This window comes from Melopsittacus undulatus, chromosome 1 (assembly GCF_012275295.1).
Source record: "Melopsittacus undulatus isolate bMelUnd1 chromosome 1, bMelUnd1.mat.Z, whole genome shotgun sequence".
NCBI classification, from domain to species: Eukaryota; Metazoa; Chordata; class Aves; order Psittaciformes; family Psittaculidae; genus Melopsittacus; species Melopsittacus undulatus.
The window spans coordinates 21,157,540-21,178,042 of NC_047527.1; the positions used below are offsets into that span (position 1 = coordinate 21,157,540).

Consider the following 20,503-nt stretch of genomic DNA (forward strand, 5'->3'; position numbering starts at 1 on the left):
TCAACAGTAGGCAAAACCATCTTAATTTGTGGTCTGTAGGCAGCATAATGTGGAAAGTTGCAAACCTCAAGACTACATGATAGCTAATTATATCTTAGGTAGCTTTTTAATACAATACTTGTTAAACTTACATGTTCATACTGAACCTTTAGGTTTAAAATGTTAGGATTTTTGGAAGTAGGGAGTTTTAACTTAGAACTACAATCTGTGGTTGTCAGTAATAGATTTTGGTATTCAGCCTTAGTCTCAAATTATTGAAGGATGTTTTTAGATGTCTGGAATAGCTGTGCATAGTTGCTATACATGCAAATGTATGTTTCTGTTAAAAATAATTGTCTTGACTTTCTGGAGGAAAAAAAATAAAATTTATATTACCATAATTTTTTTTTGGGGGGTGGTGTTAAAAAGTTATTTAACCTTTATTTTTCTGTGATTTTTTCCCCTAGCAATTTTATTCCACAGCCAATTGGAAAATGTAAACGTGTATTCCAGGCATTATTGCCTTATGCTGTTGAAGAGTTGTGCAATGTAGCAGAATCTCTAATTATTCCAGTTAGGATGGGAATTGCACGTCCTACAGCACCCTTTACACTTGCTAGCACTAGTATAGATGCCATGCAGGGAAGTGAAGAACTGTTTTCTGTGGAGCCTCTGCCACCGAGACCGTCATCTGACCAGTCTAGCAGGTAAAATTCACTAAAGCTCACTATTTGTTCTTTTAAAAGACTTGCTAAAGGTGGTTTTGTTCTGGGGTTTCTTATTCTGGCCAAACATTTTGGAAGTATTTTCCTACTGACATATTTCTACAGTAATTTTAGGTACATAGTGACAGCCAAAGGTCCAACCTACTTTTGATTTGTTTTTAAAGTTCTAGTCAATCTCAGTCATCCTACATCATAAGGAATCCCCAGCAAAGACGAATCAGCCAGTCACAGCCAGTTCGTGGCAGGGATGAAGAACAAGATGATATTGTTTCAGCAGATGTGGAAGAGGTTGGTTTTCTTGTTTTTTTTGTTTCTCAGCATGCACCTAATGCATTAGCACATACTTTAACATCTGAACCAGAAACACATGCATCAGGAACCCCAGTTTGCAAAAGATAGAGTAGCACTTGAAGTAGTCCTACCGAGCTGTAAGCATATTGTTTCAGTAGAGGTGGTTTGTAATTGTTGTTTTGTATTCATCAGTATTTAGTCATTGCAGAGTATACTCTGTCTTGCATTTGACGGTTATAGTATGATTTAGAATACTAATTAATACATCCTCTTTTCCTTTTATATGTAAATTTGTGCTATATTATAAGTCCCTGTTAAAAACTTTTAAGTCTTTCACGCATGGTTGCTATTACTTAGGCTCTGTTAGAGACTACAGGGTCTTTTATGAGGATGGAACTCTTCAATATTTAGAAACTAATTCTAGGTTTTACAGTCAGTTTTACCCTTTCAAAATTAAAATCTAATGTCCAATGCTGTGTTTTATTTATGTTTTTTTATTTTTATTTTATTTATTTTATGTTATTTATTTTATTTATGTTTTTTTTTTTATTTTTAATTTTTCCACAAGAGTTTGTCCTGTACAAATGTAGACAAATTCTGTGTGGCTATAAGTTCATTTTCAGTTGGTGAGCTCATCTTTCTTGGATGTGAGGTTTTTTTGTTTTCTTTAGTTTTTACTATAAATTTTGCTTTTGAGAGTTTTTGAAAATATGTAGATTATCTCTGATATGGAAGATATTCTAGTATAAAATTACAATGTTCTTCCCAGGTTGAAGTGGTTGAGGGGGTAGCTGGTGAAGAAGACCATCATGATGAACAGGAAGAACACGGTGAAGAAAATGCTGAAGCAGAAGGACAGCATGATGAGCATGATGAAGATGGTACGTATAATGTACATCATGCCCATTACTACTTGGATAAGCAAGCTGTGCATCATAAGTAAAAGGTATCTTTGGAGTCACCAGCGATAATGATTTGGGAGACTTGCACAAGTAAAGAGAATCCAAAGGTTTCAGATTATGTGTCACAGAATCATAGAATGGTTTGGGTTCAAAAGGACCTTAAGATCGTCAAGTTCTAACCCACTGCCACGGGCATGGATATCACACTCTAGACCATGTCACCCAAGGCTCTGTTCCAATACCTAGCCACCCTCACTGTAAATAATTTCTTCCTTATATCTAAACTGAACTTTCTCTGTTTAAGTGTAAACCTGTTAACTCTTGTCCTGTTGCTACAGTCCCTGATGCAGAGTCTCTCTCCAGCATCCCTGTAGGTCCCCTTCAGCTATTGGAAGACTGCTGTGAGGTCTCCATGCAGCTTCTTTTCTCCAGGCTGAACAACCCCAACTTTCTCAGTCTGTCTTCTTATGGGAGGCACTTCAACCCTGTATCATTCTCAAGGCCCTCCCCTGGACTTGCTCCAACAGCTCTATTTCCTTCTTATGTCTAAGACACCAAAATGTCACAGTGTTCCAAGTGGGGTCTCAAAACATCTTACAAAAGGAGAGTGACAGATAACTTATAGTAGGCACATTAACACTTCTATATTTCTCTTTTTGCTGGAGGAGAAAATACTAAGGTGCCAAAGGATAAAAGAAAAGCAAAACAAATGTTATGTTCTTGGTTAACAATGTCTATTTTGCCTTTTGTATTTGCTACTGTAAAATATAGACATAACCTAATAGAAGGATTAAAAAAATAGCCCAGCTTTTGCATGGTCAATGATAGAACAGTGGCTATGGTAGATGTGTTCTCAAAAGGGATCCAAGTTATGGTGAGCTAGTTCACAAACCAGTCTGAAAATAATAAAATATGGTTCAGTATTTTGAATGAAATTAATCCTCTGTGTATGAAAGTTCTTGCAATTAATATGACTTGTATTTAGTTAGTTGGGGATTAGAGGGCTCAAAAGTATGATTTAAAAAAAAATTGTCTCTTTCTGACTGTACTTTGTGTTTTCAGTCAATACATTTACAGTACAGAAAATCTGTCTATTCACTTGTTGAGTATTCAGAACATTTAATTCTCAAAAGTTAAACTTGAATAGAGCCTGTATTTTTTAATTGCTTTTTTTTAAAGTTTTCAGGTATTCCTTAGATATTAATTTGAAACATTATATGGTTCATTGTGCTAATACATGTGCATGAAGAGTTTCAGAGTCTTTGGCTTCAGTGACTAGTTCTGACTCTAAATTTAAAGTCTTACTTTTCAGAGTGTGTGTGTTGAATGTCTATGTGCAGTATGGTGTGAGAGGACCAGGGGCTGCTAACTGCTGGAAAATAAGAAAATATACTCCATGTATTGCTGCATGTTTGCATTGCTTTTATGACATCTCCCTTGGTATCCATTAACTTCTGCTATAGTAAGAGGCTCTGGGTTTAAGATGTCTTACATGAATCACTACAGTCATGCTATTTTTTTCCATATTCTAAACATGAGATGTTTTGTGTATTGTTTTTGTAGGCAGTGATATGGAGTTGGATTTGCTAGCTGCTGCTGAAACAGAAAGTGACAGTGAGAGTAACCACAGTAATCAGGACAATGCTAGTGGGCGCAGAAGTGTTGTCACTGCAGCTACAGCTGGGTCAGAAGCAGGTACACCACATCATCTTGTGTATGATCTAGCTCTTTAAATTTAGATATCAGGTTGTACAGAAAAAATAAATGTGTTGGTGACTCAATATGGCTTTAAGAAGGGCAGAATTTTTCCCTTTGGATCTGGACTGCATCCAGCACTTCAGAGGTATACTAGAGAAATTACTTAACAGCTAGATTGGGCAGAGCGAGAATTACCTGGTTATGACATTTTCACATGTACCTTTCCCTTATAATCTTATTTTTTCCCTTTCTTGTATTATTTTTTTCTCTTTACACAGCTTCTTCCCCACCCTCCCCCCACCCCTAGCACCCCCCAGCAGCACCTTCCCCCCCCCCCCCCCCCCCCCATTTCCTCACCTTTCCTGCTTTTCCATTGCTTTTCCTTTGCCCATAATTGTACTACACAGACTTTTGGACAAGGGAATGCACCAAGATGCATCCTAATTTTTTTTGCTCTTACAGAGCTTCTGAATGTGTTACAAGAGATTACCCTACATTCTCATGAAATGAAATGTTTCACTCATTTTTTGGTATAGAAGTTAAATACAGTTTAAAACAAAACATAAAACCAGAACGATAATTTTAAGCCATTTGGAATGCCAGTGCTCTAGTGTCCAGTTTGGAAGTGTATTTTTAGAATTCATTGCCTGGGGGCACAATCAGTGAAGAACTTTTGAATTTAATTATTTCTTAATTTTTCTTCTGAAATAATTTTACTGCTTTTTCATGAAACTTGTGGAAAGTTAGCAGCATGTTGCAAGGATAATTTAGTAAAGATTTTGAGTAGTGGTAGTTGAACCTTTTTAGTATCTGTAATTTCTTTTCTTGGAAAAGTTTTACAGCACTGACATCATACAGGCACAAATGTGCAGTTGTCAGTTGACAGTTATTCGTTGTTTTCCTCACAGGAGCTAGCAGTGTTCCAGCATTTTTTTCAGAAGATGACTCTCAATCTAATGATTCCAGCGACTCTGATAGCAGCAGCAGTCAGAGTGATGACATAGAACAGGAGACCTTCATGCTTGATGAGCCTCTGGAACGAACCACAAATAGCTCACATGCCAATGGTGCTGCCCAGGCTCCCCGTTCCATGCAGTGGGCTGTACGTAATACCCAAAACCAGAGGACTACTAGCACTGCTCCTTCTAGTACGTCAGCCCCAGCAGGCAAGTCTGAGTAAAATGCATGTCAGTTGTCTCTGGCCTTGCCCCTTCCTCTGTGTTCATTTGTTCTCTTAAGGATGAAGTCTTATCTGTTTGTCATAGAAGGACAGTGCTGACCTATCTTGACTGTTCCAGGTCTGGTTTTGTATCTAAAAAAAGGAATTACCTGTTGTAGTTCTTAAAATATGAGTATGCTTACTGTAGCTAGTAATTTTGTGCTAGTTACAGTTGTGATGTCAATAATATTTACCAGTTTATTTCTAGAAATGTTAATGATAAAAGTCAATACAGAAAATATGTAGCAAAGGGTAGATAAATTCATTAATTTATACCTTCTTTTCTGTTTAGCAAGTTCAGCAGGCTTGATTTACATTGATCCATCAAACCTGCGTCGAAGTGGTACCATCAGTACGAGTGCTGCAGCAGCAGCTGCAGCCCTTGAAGCCAGCAATGCAAGCAGCTATTTAACATCTGCAAGCAGCTTAGCAAGAGCATACAGTATTGTGATACGGCAGATATCTGACCTGATGGGTTTGATTCCCAAGTACAATCATTTAGTGTACTCCCAGATTCCAGCTGCAGTGAAGCTGACTTACCAAGATGCAGTTAACTTGCAGGTAAGAACATCCAGATCTCTGTAGAGAAACATAATACCAATACAGCTGACCTTTTTTTGGCAAAAATCATGGAGTTGTTGAGTGTGGCAATGATCTTTGAAGATAGTCTAGTCTAAATTCCCTGCAGGGTCAACAGGAAAAGGCTGCTCAGGAACTATGTTCAGTTAAGTTTTGAATACCTCCCAGGATGGAGACTTGACAAGTGCTCTGAGCAACCTGTTGTTTGACAACTCTTAGAGTAAAAGGTTTTTTCTAAAGTTTAAATGGACATTTCAGGTATTTAAGTTTGTGCTTATTGCCTCTTGTCCATTCACTGGGAAGAGGTTGTCTCTGTATACTTTATGCCTTTTTGTGAGCTATTTACACACACTGGTAAGATCCTTCTGAGTTTGTTTCTTGAGTCTAAACTATCCACGTTCTATCAGCCTCTCTATTATACCTCTCTAGTATATTACCTTTATATTACTACCTCTCTATTATATGAGAGGTAGTGTATGCTGCAGTAGCTGTAGTTACTAATTCCATTAAATTGTTCATATTTCCTATACATATATTCTTTTTTTCTTATCTTAGTCTGACTGGTATCTGAGTGATAATAAAGTCAGGACTGACTGTTCTGGAGATACTGGTGATATCTACTTGAAAACTTATGCCCTATTTTTTTAAGATGAACTTTTGAGTTTATAGAAGTAGAAAGTTAGTAAGGGCCAAATAATGAAATGAGATAAAAGATTTGTATGATAAATATCTGTTTGCTGTTTCCCTGATTTTGGATAAAAAAATATCCAACAGGTCTATGTAGTTAGATTCTGGAGCCTGCTTTTCTCCCTGTATTGGTAACAGGTGAAGAAAGATTGGACCAGGAGAGGTCTGTACACAGACATAGTTCTCTGTGCAGGTTTTAACTTCGTTGTCTTCACTGAGTAAGTTGCGAGGGGTGAAGAATGGTGAAAGATCTGGCTAGTGAATGCCATAGCAGGATGAGGGCTGTTAAAGCTACTAGAAAGTCAGGAATTGGACAAAAATTCCCTAAGATGTGCACAACTGGAAGATGGTAATAAGTTGAGGAGGAGATGTCCAAAAGAGAGAGAGGAGTGGTGAGAAAGCTTTGCAGACACCAAGGAATAAAGTCAGCAGTAGAGCTTTCTGAAACTGGTCATTCTTGAATTGTGGTTTTACAGCCTCTTTGTAAGGAATCACGTATAATTGTAAAAGCCATGGTGGAGGCTTATGTTGAGATTGCATTCTTGTCATCTAGTTCTGTTTGTGAAACTCGTTACATCTCATTTTCTATAGAATTACGTAGAAGAAAAGCTTATTCCTACTTGGAATTGGATGGTTAGTATCATGGACTCTACTGAAGCTCAGCTGCGTTATGGTTCTGCATTAGCATCTGCTGGTGATCCTGGGCATCCAAATCATCCTCTCCATGCTTCTCAGAATTCAGCCAGAAGGGAAAGAATGACAGCCCGTGAGGAAGCCAGCTTAAGAACACTTGAGGGAAGAAGGTATAAATATAGCTTGATTATGTGATACGAATTAGCAGTCTTGGAGTAAAATCTAATCTTGTTCGCTGACATTTTGTAATGTTTTAAGTTTTAAGTTGGCTTCCTATGTTGTTCCTACAGTTTCGTTTATTTTTATGTGCTACATTCATCTTGAGTATTAATTATTTGTAATATGCAGCACCCGAGCTGCTTATAGTAAAGCATGGAATATGGTTGTTCTTATCATGCTGGGTTTCTGTTTTTTAGTGTTCACATCCATCTTTCAGAAATAAAGACTAATAGGGAAAGGCTGCATTCTGCTGTGATACCTGATCTCTCTGTATTCAATCCTTTTCTTTCACTAGACGAGCTACTTTACTCAGTGCCCGTCAGGGAATGATGTCAGCCCGTGGTGACTTCCTGAACTACGCACTGTCTCTGATGCGTTCTCACAATGATGAGCACTCAGATGTTCTTCCTGTTCTGGATGTCTGTTCACTAAAGCATGTTGCGTATGTTTTTCAAGCCCTTATTTACTGGATTAAAGCAATGAATCAACAGACAACATTGGATACTCCTCAGCTGGAACGGAAAAGGTACTGAGCCTGACTCACAGAAACAAACACTTTTGTGCAAGTGGTGTATGCCCTTTTGTTTTAGTCATTTTTGTTAGGCAGCAACTCAAATATATACATCTACATCTCCGTCTGTATATGTAGTAACATGCATATTATAAAAAATACATATGTAATGGTGTATAATGTATGTTTGATTGATAAGCCTGCTGCAGTATTCTGTTCAAATCTTTATGCTGGTTGCTAAAAAAATTCTTTCTTACTGCTGAAAATTTAATTTGATTTTTCCTCTAAAAGAGGTACTCAGGGCAATTTTTCATCTGAAAAGTGCAGTCTGCTGTTAACATTTAACATGATGATAAACTTATTTAGAGTTCTATCAAATATGTTAAGAATAATGTGGAAGAAAATACAAAAGTTTAATATGATGGGCTTAGCTATTTTCCATTTGGTTTTGGATATTTGGGACTTACTTGGTAGTAAAATCAAAGAGCTGAAAATGTCCTTAAGTGGAAAATCTCTAAATCCCCTGCTACTTCAACTCTAGCATTTTACAAGATGCTTTTATTACTTTTTAATATATTGTAAGATTTTAATTTTCTCTTTTTTAGAAATGTTGTTTGCTTTTGAAATGTCAGTTAATGGTCATAGAATTATCTATGTGTTGGTAGTCTGCACTGTTCCCGTTTCTTATTAAGTTCTGAGGTAACATACCTGAGTAGTCGTAGTCAACAGTTAAATAAATGTGCATCTTTGCCCCTTCCTTCGCTGAATTGTCAGTATCACAGGTTAAACTTAACTTTTCCTTTTCTCTATAAATTTAGTAACAGTAAAATAAGAGGTATTGATACTTTAAATATATATTGGGCCGCTGCTTTATTTCCAATGTCATGTTCAATATTTCTTTGCTTGTATATAATATTATTGTATCTAATGTAAGGCTTATTATGATCTCAAAATGCATACCAGAGGATGTTGATGTCAACAGTAGTTTTCTTACAGGTAGGGGTGATTTAATACAATGATTGAGATTTTGTACTGGCTGACTTTAATAGTTGGAGCTGTGGCTTTAAGCCTTTTCCAGGCAATAACATACTCGTGGAATCTGCTTGTCCCCCCGGAATTCACATGTTGAAATCTGGCAAATAACTGTTCATCAGAGAATTGCAAAATTCACACAAAATGCTTATAAAGCTATGAAGACACAGACCTTTTCAGTTAAAGATGAGTAGTTCAAATTCAAACAGTCAGTTCCATCGGTTAGATAATGTTTTAGTAGCCTGTACGAAATGAGATCTTATTGGTCATCCTCTAGTTTCGGAAAATATTTCACAATGCACAGAAATGAATATAAGTAAAAGTTCTTGATAATTTTTTTTTTAATACAGTGAAATCAATTTCTTTAATATGCAGCTTGCAGGCTTAACTTTCTGGAGTGTGATCAGTGACATTTTTGTAAGACTGGGCATATTTATTCTACACTAGTAAATTTTAGACTAGTATTCACCTAAATATTTCTTACACTAATGTATGGTTCCTAGGTTTTATATATAGACAGAGTCCTTAGAAACAAGCATACCCATCGCTGTCTGAAGCTGCAGCTTTTTAGGCTGAACTTGGTAGGTGGCTAAATGGGTAGGAGAGTAACTGCGAGTAAAGTAGTGAGTCCATAATGAGAAGTACTCTAGAGTACTTTGATTTTAGAGTGCATTCATTCGTATTTTGTGTATCTCTCAAGTACACTTACAGATTCTACTCTTACTTTTACTGATTGCTACAGATGTGTCTTGTCTAATGTTTTCTTCAAGAAGATTGACTATTTTTTTTTTTAAGGACTCGGGAACTTTTGGAACTGGGTCTTGACAATGAAGATTCAGAACATGAAAATGATGATGACACCAATCAAAGTGAGTGTACAGATACATTTCTGTAGTATGCAAAAATACCACTTATGCTTTCTTAGTGTTTTTTTCCCCTTTAGCTAGCTGAGAATTTGAATTAATTTTGCTACTTCTATGTTACACTAAAGTTGGGTTTTTTTTAAAGGTTTTCTTACCATTATTCCTTGCCAAATTTGTTCTGCCATTCTCTATTGTCATTTCGGGGCCTTTTTGTCATCTCGTACTTATTCTATACTATGACATGATTTAAAATTTGGTTTGGAGTTAAACTGATTTTTTTGATCTGATGAAACTGCTGCTGAAAATGGTGGAATATGTACTCTGTACCAAGTACATACAGATTACGAGTACGTGTTCAGTAAAATTAGTTACAGTAAAAAGAATTAAAGTAATAACTGCATCTTAATAAAAATACGGGATCTGTGGAAGCATCCTGTAGAAGTGTTAAAGCTCCTTCAGTTAGGTAGCTGAGAGGGAAGTGTATGAATATTTTGGTTATTTTAAATCCTTTGCTTTTATAGCTGTGAAAATTGCATTGAAATGTTCTCCAATATTTAGGTGCTACACTCAATGACAAAGATGATGACTCCCTTCCAGCAGAGACTGGCCAAAACCATCCATTTTTCAGACGATCAGACTCTATGACGTTCCTTGGCTGCATTCCACCCAATCCTTTTGAGGTTCCTCTGGCAGAAGCCATCCCCTTGGCAGACCAGCCTCATCTATTACAGGTGACATCAGAGATGATGTTCTGGAAGAAAACTGCAGTTTGCTTTTTCACTTGTAACTGAAGTATATTATTTACCCAGAATGCTTCTGTTAATTTTCAGCCAAATGCTCGCAAAGAAGATCTGTTTGGCCGACCAAGTCAGGGTCTCTATTCATCTTCTGCCAACAGCGGGAAATGCTTAATGGAAGTCACAGTGGATAGAAACTGCCTTGAGGTAGATTTAAAGGTTTTATTACTTTAAACAATTGAAGCCAGTACCTTCATTCCTTAAAAAGACACTTCAGTATTTTCAGGGAGAATTTTAAATGTCTTTCAGAATAATTTCAGATTAAGTAAGTGTGAAAGTACGTGTGAAAACTTGGACCTTTTATTGAAAGTATGGGTTTGTGATTTTTTTGTAAATGTAGGAACTTCTATGATTACTGATTTATAACAGATTTCAGGCATTATTTTCAAAGGCTGCAGTACGGTCCCAAGTTAATTTTGAAATGCCAATTATATCATTATTTGTGATAAAAAGACTTTAATATTCCTAGATCCCAGTAAATTGACTTGCCTACAGACTGAGCATTAAATGGCAAGCATGAAGTGGCAAAACCTGTGGTTTTGTAGTTGAAATGATTGAGGTTGTTGCGTTTAACTGGTCCATTACAGTGCTCCCACTTGTGAGGCTTAAAAATTACATGTATCCTGAAAAAGCCTTATAGACTACTTTGAAAGTGCAATTAAATTTTACTTCTCCTCTTTAGGTTCTTCCAACTAAAATGTCTTACGCAGCCAACTTAAAAAATGTTATGAGCATGCAAAATCGGCAAAAGAAGGAAGGGGAGGAACAAAACGTGCCTACAGAAGAATCTGAGAGTTCAAAGCCGGGGCCTTCAGCTCATGATCTTGCAGCACAACTGAAAAGCAGCTTGTTGGCAGAGATAGGATTAACAGAAAGTGAAGGGCCACCTCTCACATCTTTCAGGTAGTTTAAGTTAAAAATCACTCCGTGAAATATTACTGAGCTGACAAAAGAATATTTGGGACTCTGAAAAGTCTTTTAAACTTTAAATGGGCAGCTTTAGTTTGAATTTGTAGTTGATAGCTTTAAAATGAACAGTCAAACAGTCTTCAGGGAGGTCTGGGCAAACTATAGTAAAAGTCCTTTGCTACCTGGCTTCCTGCTACAGACCTACTATGGTGTCCTGGGTAGCTGAGTTTAAAAATTGGAATTGACAGCTTGCCATATGTGCGGGGTGATGCTGCCCACCCTTCTTGCAGTGAGGGGCTGAACTGCTCGCACTCTGAATTACAGCTCTTTTAAAAAATATATTGAGATTTTGGTTGAAGGGGGACCAATAACAGCGAATTCCATGGAGCAGTGAAGTTACATGCCTTGAGAGTAATTTCTCTTTGGAAGGAAGATGTGTGTTTCAGCTGAAGCTAAACCATTTCGTATGCTTTTGTCCACAAACTTACTGTACTGTGGTGGTGTTTATCAGAAATAAAGAGCTTATTTGAAGGCAGAGAGTGAGAAAAAGCCGAAGTACACAAACTGTGTCTGAAATTTAAGCTGACTTTGCTTCTCTGTTGTTTTCTCCCACCTTTTGTCAGGCCCCAGTGTAGTTTCATGGGCATGGTTATATCTCATGACATGTTGCTGGGACGTTGGCGCCTTTCGTTAGAGTTGTTTGGTAGAGTATTCATGGAAGATGTTGGAGCAGAGCCTGGATCAGTATGTATTTCCCAGTGTAAAGACAGTTCCTCTTAAAATTAAATCGTGCACCTCCCTCATTTTGATTCTGGTTTTTGTTTTTTAAGATCCTGACTGAATTAGGTGGCTTTGAAGTAAAGGAATCAAAGTTCCGTAGAGAGATGGAAAAGCTTAGAAACCAGCAATCCAGGGATTTAACGTTGGAGGTAAAAAATATTAGTTTATCTTTTGAATTGTTTTCATTAATTGAATTATTACACACAGGATAACTTGATAATATAACTTGCTAGGAGAAATTATATTTCGGAGTCTGCAAGCGGGTATCTTAAACTTTACTCTGTGAGCTGTGTTGCACTTTGTAGTTTTTCACAGTCTAATGGTGTTTTTTCAGTCTGTGCAGAAGTGTCCGGAAACTTCTTGTGGAGCTGAAACTCTTTTGTGTTTTTATTAGGTTGATCGAGACAGAGATCTTCTAATTCAGCAGACCATGAGGCAGCTCAACAATCATTTTGGTCGCAGGTGTGCTACTACTCCGATGGCTGTACACAGAGTAAAAGTTACTTTTAAGGATGAGCCTGGAGAAGGCAGCGGTGTAGCACGAAGCTTTTATACTGCTATTGCACAAGCTTTTCTGTCAAACGAGAAACTGCCAAATCTAGATTGCATTCAGAATGCCAACAAAGGTACCCATACAAGTAAGTGATATATAGCTGTTAACCTACAGGTAACGTTCATAAAAGCCTTGGATTTTTTTTTTTTTTACACTGAAGTACTTGGCATTGTCTCAGAGCTTTGTTAGCACAGGAACTGTGAAAATTGTGCATGTTACTTCTTGGAGCAAGGAAATGGCATTCTTTCTGCCTCTAGAAATAGGAAGCTCTTGTTTTTCTTGGAACAAGAGTCTGTTTTACATGTTTTCAATTCTTTTGAGCATCTTTTTCTCCAGTAGGTAATAATTGTCAAGATTTTAGCTAGTAAGAGCTTACACATTTTAATATAACTGCTCCATCTGGCTTGTCATGAATACATTTTAATGTTTTTGAAAGTATATATAACTCTTGAAGAAGTGTTTCAGCATTTGTAAGTTGGTACAAACACTTCAGGTTCCTTTATTAAGTTTGACTGAACCCCAGTCAGTACTTTTAAGTGAAATGGTTCTGTCTCATTTACGTCTTTCAAGCTGTCTTCTGAAGCCGTGTCCTCCTTACACTGAAACTTAAGTAAGAGAAAGAAATATATAGATGTTTAAACTTATGAGGCTTTTTCCCCTTCAGGTCTGATGCAGAGATTGCGAAATAGGGGAGAGAGAGATCGGGAAAGGGAGCGAGAGAGAGAAATGCGGAGAAGTAGTGGCTTACGAGCTGGTTCTCGGAGAGATAGGGATAGGTAAGTGATACATTTTCAATTTGCTGGAGATACTTTGTCAGACAGAATTATTGCGTTGGTTATCTTCAGGAAAGATACCTTTACTTCCTCAAATTAAAGGTGTCTGGCTTTTTTTACTTTCAGGAGCAATTTTCAGGGTAATTTTTTTTTCAATCTAATGTATACTTCAATTCTGTAAAGAATAATTATGCTTACTTTAGCATTGATAGATTAAGTCTCAACTATTTGCCATCCACCTGTCCTGTTAAAACAGTAATAAAAAATTGTGTACTAGAATAAAATTGTGAGGTGGTTCATAAACAACATTCCCATTGCTGGCATGTCTGACTTCTGTATGCAGAATACTAGTAGGACTATAAATCTCTGGTTCATTTGATTATCTGCTTCTGAATCATCCTCTTCAATCAGCTATGAGCAACACTACTATTCCAGCATGAAAGCTAATGCTTTTTTGCATCTGTGTGCAAATGATGCTGTTCTAGATTTTTGTGTATTTTTTTCTGAAATGAGTACAAAATGCTCTAATTTTCTTAAGGGACTTTAGAAGACAACTTTCCATTGACACACGGCCTTTTAGACCAGCATCAGAAGGAAATCCTAGTGATGACCCTGACCCTCTTCCAGCACACAGACAAGCCCTTGGAGAAAGGCTCTACCCTCGAGTGCAAGCAATGCAACCAGTAAGTCTTAGCAGTTTCATATGCTTAATGATATGCTGCTCTTGTGCTTTTTAAGTAAAAAAATAATTTTCTTGTCCATTATCGTTTAACATAAATTATTAGAACAAGTAGGACTGTTCCTATATTATTTGGCATTTTCTTAAGATTTTGTTTCTGTAGTTTATTATTTAGCTTAGGAAGTGTCTTGCAGTGAATTCTATATTAAAAATACTAAAACTTTCATAAAACCATATTTGAAAATGAGAGAACTGGAGGAGAATAGCAAGTCATATAATTCCTTATCCCCAGGCATTTGCAAGTAAAATCACAGGAATGTTGCTGGAACTGTCCCCTGCTCAGCTGCTTCTGTTACTAGCTAGTGAAGATTCACTTAGAGCAAGAGTTGATGAAGCAATGGAACTCATTATTGCACATGGCAGGTAAAGTATCAAGGATTTAGGTAAGAAATGAGAACTGATTCTGTGATTAAAGCACTTTAACTGTGCTACAGCTAACTCTGATACAACTTAGTCCTTGCTTTGTTGTATGTATTTTTCTTTAAACAAGAGACTTGTTGGCTTTGGTTTAACCTAATCTGTCTCATTTCAGAATATCCCCATTCCTTACTGTGAAATTAAATCTGCCTTTATCTTTTTTTCCATTGTCAAGGGAGAATGGTGCTGACAGTATATTGGATCTTGGATTGCTAGACTCTTCAGATAAAGTGCAGGTAATGAATTGTTGCACAAATTAAACTTACTTAAGATCCAGTTGTATCGGTTAATTTAAAAACTTAAGCAACTGTAGCTCTCCTTTATCTTGCAAGACAAGAAATAAAAAGTGTTATCATTAGGAAATATAATGGAAATTCTTAAACAGTGGAACTTGAACCTTTGGGTCTAGTAGCAAATAGCTTCTTGATGTGTGTCAGTAACTAGAATTAAGTATGTTAATTGCTATTCTGACTTTCAAAACAGGAAAATAGAAAGCGACATGGTTCCAGCCGCAGTGTTGTAGATATGGAATTAGATGATACAGATGATGGGGATGACAATGCACCTCTTTTCTACCAACCTGGAAAACGAGGTTTTTATACACCAAGACCTGGTAAAAACACAGAAGCAAGGCTGAATTGTTTCAGAAACATTGGCAGGTATGCTACTATTAACTAATGTAGTCTGAAACATGTAAAAGATGAATATACAAAATACCAGGGAGAATACCAATGACCCTAGCTGAAAATTTTTTATTACTTTTATGCTTTGTATTTCTCACTTGAAGCTAAATAGTGGGGAATTTGCACTATGGGAAAACAGTGTGAAGTTTCTTTTCCTGTTACATTTTTATCTTTTTAACAATGTGGAAGTTTTATATTGCAGGAAATACTTTGTTGAAATCATATATGTGTATGATTTTCTTTTTGGGATTGACAGGGCTGGAAAGCTACCTGCAGTTTGATTCTTAGAATATTTTGACTTTCCTAATGTGAGTTTGCTGAATGATCTCCAGTGTAATTTCTTTTGTGTTGAATCAAAACCCATGTGCTTGTTTTCAGAATCCTAGGCTTGTGCTTGTTGCAGAATGAACTATGTCCCATCACATTAAATAGACACGTAATCAAAGTTCTTCTCGGCAGAAAGGTAAACTGACACAGAAATTTTAATTTTCTTCAGTTAATGAAACTTCATCTTGAAAAACTTATTTTTCTTTGGTGCACACATTGAGTAGCAGAGTTGATACTGGAACTCTAAGGCTGCCTTTAAATTTAATTTGAGGAATATTAGTTTTCTCTTTTCCTAGAGTTTGAAGTGAGTGCATGTACCATGAGTCAGGTATTTGACCAAGGTGGATGGATGTGTAGTAGGCTAGCCTTCTACTGTCTTCAGAAACAGCTTACCGTCTCCTCTTTTTCTCTGCCTGGGGCTGAAGACTTGACGATGCAGTGTTCAGCAGTACTAGGCAACAGCATATCAGCTTTCTAAAAAACATTTTCCTCAGTATTTGAGAGAACTCCTTGAATTTAATTGTAATTTTGTCTCAGGTGTAGGTATAAGTTAATTCAGGGAATAATTACCTAAACTCTTGGCAAAAATGCTTCCCCACCCCAGAAACCCTTAATTATATTTTGCACTTTTTATGCATTAGTCAGTAGCATTGTGAGTTCTGTGTGATGCAACAAACTTAAACCAAGGTTTGTTACTGCTGTTTTTTCTTTAAAAACTGTTGATCACATAATCAGATATCCAAGATATATACAGTCTTTGATGAAAAAGAGTTAATGGCAGAAAGGTATGCCTCCAAGTATCCCCTGATATCTTCCAAGAAATACTCCCCTTCTAATTATATTCTTCAGCTTTTTCTTCAATTTGCATTCCTTTCAGTTAAATGTGGGATACATTAAAGAGTATTTTAGGTTTAGTTTGTAGATTGCTTCTCTCCAGGCTGATAAAGAACAAAGAAGCAAGGAACTACATAAACCAGCAAGAGTTAGACATTGGTATTGTAATTGTTGGAAACTGTGGTATGCAGTTGGGCCATTGGTCGCTTGAATGTGTCTATGTATCAGTAGTATTAATGTGTTTTAAGTGAAGGGAAGCATTTTGGAGCAGCAATGCAAATTGTTTCCAAGTTCATTCAGCCTCCATCATATCTCTGTTATCTAGGTAATATGTAGAAGAATTTGTTAAAAAAACCCAAAACTATAAATTTTCTTTATAACCTCTATGCCCTTAATGGCAGGAACAGCTTTAGAGGTCTCTCTTTACGTTCTGGTAATGTACCTCAGTTGAGTATTCCACCTTCAGAGGTGGCTGAATATATCAGTTGCCTTTATTTCCAAGTGTTTGTATGCTTTTTACATGGGTGATACACTGCTGTATGCCGGTGCATAGATTAGGCACAGATCAGATAATTTTGAGTATATTCTTGAACAACAGGAGTCCTTCAAACATTACTTTCAAACATCTATCTTTTTTTGTAGGTGAACTGGCATGACTTTGCATTTTTTGATCCGGTTATGTATGAAAGCCTTCGGCAGCTTATCCTCGCTTCCCAGAGTACAGATGCTGATGCAGTGTTTGCAGCAATGGATTTAGCCTTTGCAATAGACCTGTGTAAGGAGGAGGGTGGAGGGCAGGTAAGCACAGAAAAACCTGTATGTCTGTAGCTTCGGAACTGGACAGCTTATGCATGCAGTAGTGTTCACGTAACCCGTGTCCTTGCCAGATGGAGATAATGTTTTATGCTGCCTAGATTCAAATACAGGGTGGTTCTTGGACACTGAAGTGTGGCTTTTCTCCTTGAAGCTGATGAAGACCTACCATGAAGTCTGGATAGCATAGTCAATCCTAGGGAATCTTTAAAGTTAACCTGTAGTAGGAAATTTTGCTTGTTTTTAGAGGCATATTGAGTAATAAGTCACTGTGCAGCATACTGTGGCTGTTGTAATAATCTTGTTTCCTTTTTTTCTTCTTTTTAAATGGTACTTGTTACTTTGCCATAGGTTGAACTTATTTCCAATGGTGTAAATATACCAGTCACTCCTCAGAATGTATATGAATATGTCCGGAAATATGCAGAACACCGGATGTTGGTAGTAGCAGAACAACCTCTACACGTAAGTCTTTGGTGCAGTATTTTTAAAAACAGAAGAACAAACAAATCTGTGAGTTTTCAGTGAGATAATTCTGGTGTCATTAATAACAGTATTGCTACTCAGGTTTCATTTGAAGTCTTGAGAGCATGATTGAAAATATTTGATGTTCTAATGTTTTGTAATGATGCAGCTGTTTGTGCAGTACTGTGCAGACCACATACTTACATAGAATGAAAGGTAATTTCTTTTAAACTTTATCTCATTGGTTTAAGCTTGTATATTCATTTCTTGAGCAGAAATGGCACATATGCTCCTGGAATTTTTTGCTTTGTATTTAGCTGTGACTTTGTTACAGTCATCTATCACCTTTGATTTGTTTAGCCTTATAAACAGAGACTAAAAAGAAATTTCAAAATATGTACATAAATCACCTTGAATTCTTTACTTGTGTCCTTGTTTGAAAAGGAAAAATCAGTTATGAAACATACACCTTTTATTTTACTACCCTGGTAAGAGCCCTGACAATTGAGTGTAAAACTGCATTAAAAATAATTTGGATTTTGAAGGAAGAACTTTTTAAATAAAAGTTATGGAATCGTATATTTTTGTTAACAGTTAATGAGGCTCCAGTACTGGGAACTGCTTACTCTCTGTCATATGATACTGTGTCTAATCTTGGTCATTTCTGCTGACGGTGGTTTCTTGCTACACTTCTGAGATAGGCTAGCAGACTGCTTGATTACCTCTGTGAAGTTTAGTTCCACAGGTCTCACAGAAAGAACATGTTGCTGGAAATAGGCTACTTGATCTCAGTGTGTGGCTGTAGTCATAATTTGACTCTTGTTTATTTTAAAATTTGAAACCCGTAATTTTTGTATTCACTTTGGAGTTTCCTGAGACAAATTTATTCATACTTTCATTTTAAAAATGGAATTTCTAATCTTTTCAGGATTTTATTCATATAAAATATGTGTGTGTGTAACATTTTTTAATCAGAGTTGGCATGTCTGTAGAAGCAAAGAAAAAGTAACATGCAGGATGCTTTTTTTGTAATACTCAGTAGATTCAGTGTAGCTCAGCAAAATACATTAACTTTTTAGCATTAGAGAGTGCATTTGCTTCCGCTCCTGTTCAAAATACTAGTTCAAATCATTACTGCTTTCTTTTGCAACAGTAGGTGTAGGGTTTAACAGATTGGTGCATTTCTTTGAGAATATTTGAATCTCAGATGGCAAAGGTTTGAAAGAAAAGAACAGCTAGGAGAATAAGGAATTCTGAGATAATGGGGGATTTCACATGGAATGTTTTGGTAATGCATTTATAGTCAGTCTGAAAATGATTATGACTATAATGTGAACCTTGTGGTTTTTTACTTAAGGCAATGAGGAAGGGTCTCCTGGATGTACTTCCAAAGAATTCATTAGAAGATTTGACAGCAGAAGATTTCAGGCTTTTAGTAAATGGTTGTGGTGAAGTAAATGTGCAAATGCTAATCAGCTTTACCTCTTTCAATGATGAGTCAGGTATGAAATAACTTCCTCATTCAGAAACTGAGTTGCAGGGATAACTTAATGCTGTCTGTTCTGTGTGGAGTAAAGTTACTAGTGTTAAACTACCTGTTCAAATTTGACATCACTTAAGAAATCACTGAAAGTCCTAATACAGTTAATATTGTTTTTACATACCTTTTAAAATATTTACTTTCAATAGGGGGGTGGGGAGAAGCTTTCACAGCTTTCCTGTCACTACATCTTAAATACAGGGATTGTATTATTGGTAGCCTGTCTTTCCTTCTGAAAGTTCTGAGCTAACTTCAGGACTATAAATGTGATGGATACACTCTGATATTTCTTGCATATTTTTTAGACTATATTTAGCTGTTGTTAGGCTTTTTGGGAGGGGGAGGGGGTGAGGGTTGTATTGAGGTATTTCAGAGTTAGCTTTTGCATTCAGAAGTATGTGTATTAGTTTTGAAGTTACTAGTGTCTCCAGTATCAGGATTTTATGAATGAGACCATAGGTGAGATCCAATTTGCAGTACAGGTAAAACAGATTTCTTAATATTTACTGTCCAGTGCACCAGCTGAATTATGTATCGTTTTTTATTTCACACAGGAGAAAATGCTGAGAAGCTTTTGCAATTCAAGCGTTGGTTTTGGTCCATAGTTGAGAAGATGAGTATGACAGAAAGACAAGATCTTGTAAGTTGTCTGTTCCCAGGGGAAATGTACAGAGGAACTGGAATAACTTTGGCATCATTACTGTTTTTAACTGTGACTACCTGTATGTGAAAAGGTAGCAAAGCAGTGTAGTAGGGTTTGATTAGACTCTCGGTTCTAGAAACACCAGGTGTGAATCCTAAACCTTCCTTGCAGCTGAAAGTAAGTGCAGTGTGTCCTTATCCATAATCACAGGTCTCAGGGAGACAGAGTCTCTGCACAGTCATTCTTATCTTAAACTGAGTAACTGTGGTTTGGCAGCTGTGCTGTGGGCTAGTGGGGTCTTGAGGTTGAGTTCTCCATCTGGATAATCTGCGTATCCCAAAGGCAGTGCCTGTGTCATCACTGAAAGATGTCAGTAATGACACTCTCTCTTTCTCCGAGCCCTTAATGAATAGCTGATGAGAAGCATGAAAGAAAAGATACTGTTCAGCAGGGTTAATTTTGTAAAAGTGTGTTCATTGTATGCTTCCTAAGAACTTCCTGCTACTTAAGGTACTCTCTTTCCTTTACAGTTTGCTAAAAGGAAACAAGGACTAATCTGAAAAGTGGAAAATCTAGAACACATTTGTTAAGGCATATCTGTGGTTACAATTTGTTAGTGACTCTGCCCTGCAAGTCATTATATCACACTTCAGACAATAAATCAAATACTCTCTGTTGCTGCCTTTTTGTCTGTATAGCTATTACGTTCTGTAGCCACTAACTTGTTGTGAGATCTTCCTGATGCATTTTGTATTGATGGCAGTCACCATCTCCCCAGATCCATCTGGGGGCATGTGATTTACTGAAGATTTGATGATGCAGGATCATTTTGAATGCTGCTTTTGTCAGTTTTAACAGAAAAACATGAGCAGTCAAAGGAAGGAAGTGAAGG

The 20,503-nt window shown here is 36.8% G+C and overlaps 1 protein-coding gene across 2 annotated transcripts in view; it reads left to right on the plus strand.

Annotated features, from left to right (window-relative positions):
- The window catches only part of UBR5 (ubiquitin protein ligase E3 component n-recognin 5), an 86,380-nt gene that overhangs the window by 63,479 nt on the left and 2,398 nt on the right, over positions 1-20,503 (plus strand). For both annotated transcript variants that reach the window (XM_034070145.1, XM_034070150.1), the window contains exons 34-58: positions 447-686; positions 869-992; positions 1,765-1,876; positions 3,461-3,592; positions 4,504-4,761; positions 5,107-5,375; positions 6,672-6,883; positions 7,228-7,458; positions 9,271-9,344; positions 9,897-10,069; positions 10,169-10,282; positions 10,818-11,038; positions 11,668-11,788; positions 11,875-11,973; positions 12,219-12,462; positions 13,042-13,153; positions 13,689-13,833; positions 14,122-14,252; positions 14,482-14,542; positions 14,790-14,965; positions 15,368-15,452; positions 16,793-16,948; positions 17,315-17,428; positions 18,786-18,930; positions 19,523-19,608. In XM_034070145.1, the coding sequence (XP_033926036.1) occupies positions 447-686; positions 869-992; positions 1,765-1,876; positions 3,461-3,592; positions 4,504-4,761; positions 5,107-5,375; positions 6,672-6,883; positions 7,228-7,458; positions 9,271-9,344; positions 9,897-10,069; positions 10,169-10,282; positions 10,818-11,038; positions 11,668-11,788; positions 11,875-11,973; positions 12,219-12,462; positions 13,042-13,153; positions 13,689-13,833; positions 14,122-14,252; positions 14,482-14,542; positions 14,790-14,965; positions 15,368-15,452; positions 16,793-16,948; positions 17,315-17,428; positions 18,786-18,930; positions 19,523-19,608 (3,835 nt within the window). The remainder of the gene's footprint in view (positions 1-446; positions 687-868; positions 993-1,764; positions 1,877-3,460; positions 3,593-4,503; positions 4,762-5,106; positions 5,376-6,671; positions 6,884-7,227; positions 7,459-9,270; positions 9,345-9,896; positions 10,070-10,168; positions 10,283-10,817; positions 11,039-11,667; positions 11,789-11,874; positions 11,974-12,218; positions 12,463-13,041; positions 13,154-13,688; positions 13,834-14,121; positions 14,253-14,481; positions 14,543-14,789; positions 14,966-15,367; positions 15,453-16,792; positions 16,949-17,314; positions 17,429-18,785; positions 18,931-19,522; positions 19,609-20,503) is intronic.